Below are 4,934 nucleotides of genomic sequence, written 5' to 3' on the forward strand. Positions count from 1 at the left end.
CACCTTCGAAAATTGGATTCAGGAGGCCAAAATACATAAAAATAACTTAGGTTCCCTCACGGACATTGAAGGGCCACGAAAACCCCCCTTGCTCCTAGACTAATATTACTTTTAGCCACCAGATAGGGGTTAAAAGTTTTTAAATTTTGAAAAATTAAACATTTTTTGTCTATTCGTGCAAACATTATTGTGAATTTTCTACGTGTATAATTTTTCATATCAGATAATAATATAAAATCATATGTAAGAAAAAGTAATTCTTTACTAAATTTCACTTTTTTTAAATATCAAGAATAATAATTACATTTTTCGGAATTGGTTAATTGAGTACCAAGTTGACATCGAAAAAATATCTTGACAACTTTTGATATTGCTCATTTTTCATCTTTAATCTTTTTTATAGTGACTGCTTTAAAAAAATCACATTAAAAATAGTGATGTGCTCTTTCCATTTCAACAGATCCCATGGAAAATTTGTTAATATTTGAAAATTATGAAAGGTTTTAATTTTTCACACTTCACAAATTATTTTTAATTTTCCAAACTTAGTTTGGAATTTTTCAATTTCGAATAGATCAATTTTGAAGATTTGAAATTGAAAACTCTTTAGTTTTAAAGATGTATAATTAAAAATGTTGAACTTGTATGATTTTGAAGAGTCAAGATTTCAATTTTAAACATTCCAAATTGAAGAAATTATTCATGTAAATCATTAAAATTTACAGAATATTAATTTATAAAATTTCAAACTTAAATAACTTTTAATTATAAATATTAAAAAATTTTAAATCTTCAGTTCTAAAATCTTCAAGAGTTAAAATTATTATTAAGTTTTCAGAGTAGTTCAATTTCCAAAATTAACATTGAAAATTCTTCAATTACAACGATTTACTGTTTAAAAGTCTCTGATTTTTCAAATTTACAATCAAGGATTCATGAATTTGGAATGTTTGTAGTGTAAATCATGTAATTTTTAAGGTTCTTTTTGGAATATATAATTCAATTTTGCAGATATAAAACAGAAAATTATACCATTTTGAAGATTTAAAATAAAAATTTAATCAACTTTATAGATTTTCAATTGAAATTTCTTAAATTATTTGTTCCTTTTTTTAAGAAACTTCTTCAACCCTATATATAACTTTAAATGATCCTAAATTTAGATACAAATGATTGTTATGTCGATCTAACATGATGAAACCTTGATATTCCAATTCAAATTAAACAATTTTCATTTAATCGAAATAACTCCTAAACACTTAAACAATATACTCTTAAACTGCGTGATAGAAAAAAATCAAGAGACAAGTGCATGCGATGAGGGTGTGCAAACATAGGAGCTTCGATGTTGATAGACAGACCATTCTACGTTATTATAGTTTTCTTTCATTATTACAATAAAAAGGTTGCGTAACATTTCTAGAAATCTCTCCCATCCCACATCGTAACAGAACCATAATAGCTTCTCTTGAAGACTTTCTTCGCCCTAAAAGAGTTACGTAATAAATGGATTACCCCATATACCTCAAGACATTATTCTTTTCAATCAAATAATATTATTTTTCTTATGAAGCTAATAAATCTAAAACTGTTACAGGACCGACTAATAGCCAAGAATGCTTGGAGAGATTACACAGCTGGAGCAAACACAAATTTCGCCTTCGAGGCTTTCGAAACTGAGGAAAAAGCACCCCCACCCCCTGTTTCAAGTCTTCCCCGGCCCAGGGAAATGATTGGACCCAGTAATGGAATTCCTGTTGATGAGCCTTCCCAGCATCAACATCATCATCTGCAGCATCAAAGTCAGCATCAGAATCAACATTCAAACCAACAGCCACATCAACATAAACATCAGCACCAGGATTTACACAATCCTCGGAACAGCATAGGGGCAATGGTTCCTGGTCCCAGGGCCACGTATAGTCTTCCTCGAGCCCCAGGTCACAGACATTCATCAGGGATGGCCTCATCCTCTGGTCCACAACCTCAGGGTTATTATACTCAGGATCGCAGAAATTTACAGCGATCCAAAAACCCCAACCACGCCCATTCGGGATCCCAATCTTTGCTTCAACCCCAACCAGACTTTTACTTCATGCCCAGCCAGAGGAAGTACAGTGGTGAAGTTGTGCGCGTTTATGTCGACTATGGAAATCACAAGAATAATAAATAGACTATTTGTGATTACCAAAGTATCGCTCACAAGCGAAAGTTTTTTAACTTCCGCATCAGATTGTTACCGAGTAGCTTTCCGGTAAAGCAAGTTTTATGTAAATAAGCAGTGCTCACGGCAACGTGATCGTCAAGTGTTAGTGTTTTACAAATTTTCAAACTCTATTACATGTAGGTTATCTGAGTTTGTCTTTGTTTTTATTATATGACGATGTACTTAATATAGCTAGGGAGAAAATGCAGACAGACTTTTGATTGTTTAATTTTTAAGTTGAACACTTTCTGGATACAAATTAGAATATTTGAAAGCTTCTGAAGTTTTGAAGCTTGAAAGCATGCAGAAAAAACATAAGGACACCAAACTAGTGGAACTGAAAATGAACACTTTTCTGTTGCTAGAAGTACGCACACATACATGTGCAAAATCCTTCTTACGTATAGTTTGAAACTTCCCGAGTGTGGCGTGCCAACCTCACTTAAAAAACATATGGTTGCCGATGTGAATGCGAGTCAAATATAAATAAATAATGATTGAACAATTAATAGTTTGTGAATAAAGGCAAGCATGTTAAAATTAAAAATCGCTGTATCAAAGCGAAAGTTTCCTATAAGTGTGGTTTCAAGTGTATAGTGTACAAGACTTTCAGAGTGGTGTAAGTTGTATGTTTATTGTTTTTGTTACGAACGCGTCGAATACCTGTCGCACGCATAGTGTTGGTAAAAGTAATTTGATATTTTCATAAATATACTACCTACCTCTTCCATGGTGAATAATTTTGTATTCCACAAACATTTCACAAAATCCTGACTGATTATTAATTATTTATTTGTTCAAGCGACCTGTCAAAACAAAACAATGGAGGCGGCCATATTTTTTTTAAAGTGCGGTTGGCACGCCACACTCAGAAAGTTTTGAACTATACGTAAGTGTGATTTTACACATGTGTGTTTGCGTACTTCTGGTAACAGCCAAAGTGACCGTTTTTGGTGAAGTCCATGCATTACAGATTGGTCTACTCATATCTATTCTCCGTGCTTGAAAGCATCAGTCTTAAAGCATAATTTGAATGCCTGGAAATTTTGAAGTTGAAAAAAGCTCCTTAGTCTAGAGATGTTCTTGTTAAGAAATTATGAACTAACAAGCTAAAAGTACCAATGTCCTGATTAATAAGTTCGCAAACTCCTAAAAACTGAAGACAAAGAATAATTGTATCAAGTCTCTGGAATGCGAGGACATCAGAGAGTATTTAGATCGAAATTTCCTCGAGGAAGTTGCCGTCTTCTATCGGCCAAAGAGTCAGCGAGACACTTTTTCAATAACAGTCTCTACGTTAACTGTTTTTCTTGCTAGGAAATAAAAAAAAAACCTAAAAAAAAGACTTGCGACACGTGACGAACACGATTCCAGAGTATGCATGTACATTCGCTCGATTCGAGTATTTACCAAGTTAATTCTAAGTAAAGGCATATTTTTAGTAAAGAATGAAGTCTTTAGTGAAGAATGGGCACAAAATATTAAAATTTTCTCAAAAAGTTTAATTGACTTTGTTGACTTTCTGAGAAAATGGCAAACGCCACTTGAAAATTTATTGAGCTCTTTAATTCTTTCCTGCGATGAATTTAGGCGGATCATGTACGAAGATAGAAAATAAAACATTTGTACATTTTTAACCCTAAATTGTCTAGTTTTTATTTTTAACCTCTCTAATTTCGCAACACTGTTTACACAGGAGAAACTGTTATCTTTTTCAATACCATCTTCTTTACATCGTCCTATCCTTTATCTAAGTCATTTTCCTACCACTCTAAATTCCCATCTATCTTTTTTAATCTCCTTTTCTCTACCTCTTCGTATCCTACATCTATCACCGTCTACCTTTTTTTATCTCCTGTCAATCTAAATTCCTTTTTATCATATTTCTATCTGATCCTATCCTTTGTCTATCCAAGTCAAAAGTTGTCTTTTTCAAACTTAATTCACCACTATCTCAAATATTCTCCTCCCTATCACATCGTATATATATATTCCATACATTTTTTAATTTAAATTCACGTCTGTCTTTTTGAATATCCTCCTCTCTATCTTTTCCTATCAATTATCTATCCACGTCAATATTTTTATATCTCTCTAGGAAGCAAAATTTAAGAATCTTCGGTAACGAAACATAGAGAGAGATTGATAGAGATAGAATTTCTTACTAGATAGACTAAGATCACCCAGACGGCAAACCTAATTCATTATGAACTAAAAAGAAATTCAAATTTACGAACACGAATTCGTAGAAAAATTTAGTTTACATTCATATAGAATTCTTTCTCAATTCATGTTATAATCCTGGTATGTCCGCGAAAATTAATTTGGAGTGAATCGTAAAAGAATTCGGGCGAATACATCAAGAATTGCAGCGACATACAGGAACCGTAATTTCTGTGTTCGGAATTCATTCAAAATGAATAATCTTTGAATGTCCAGCCTGTACGTGAAGAATCCTTTTGCAATTCATTTATTGCTTCGTATAACCAATACGCGAATGTAGTATGTAATACAATTGAATACGTAACGAATTACAGCAGGCTTCTTACGCGGTGTCAATTGAATTATTTTTGAATTCAAATTTAATTGCATGTGCGAATTCAAGAAATACATATGCTATTCATACATTTCTTATTCGGAGCAACGTACTAACTAATATCGTATTTCAACCGAGTTTAAAATTTAATGTTTTGGAATTAAGAACTTAGCGAAATAACTATGGCAATTT

At 32.4% G+C, this 4,934-nt stretch overlaps 1 protein-coding gene across 7 annotated transcripts in view; it reads left to right on the forward strand.

The window, feature by feature from the left end:
• Positions 1 to 2,707, forward strand: part of LOC117176022 — a 95,987-nt gene extending 93,280 nt beyond the window's left edge. For 6 of the 7 annotated variants that reach the window (XM_033365979.1, XM_033365981.1, XM_033365980.1 and 3 more), the window contains one exon: positions 1,598 to 2,707. In XM_033365979.1, coding sequence (XP_033221870.1) covers positions 1,598 to 2,173 — 576 coding nt within the window. In that variant the 3' untranslated portion in view covers positions 2,174 to 2,707. The remainder of the gene's footprint in view (positions 1 to 1,597) is intronic. The other variant, XM_033365983.1, reaches the window with a different exon arrangement.
• Positions 2,708 to 4,934: the final 2,227 nt, after the last annotated feature.

The sequence above is a fragment of the Belonocnema kinseyi genome, chromosome 7 (genome assembly GCF_010883055.1).
Source record: "Belonocnema kinseyi isolate 2016_QV_RU_SX_M_011 chromosome 7, B_treatae_v1, whole genome shotgun sequence".
Taxonomy (NCBI): Eukaryota; Metazoa; Arthropoda; class Insecta; order Hymenoptera; family Cynipidae; genus Belonocnema; species Belonocnema kinseyi.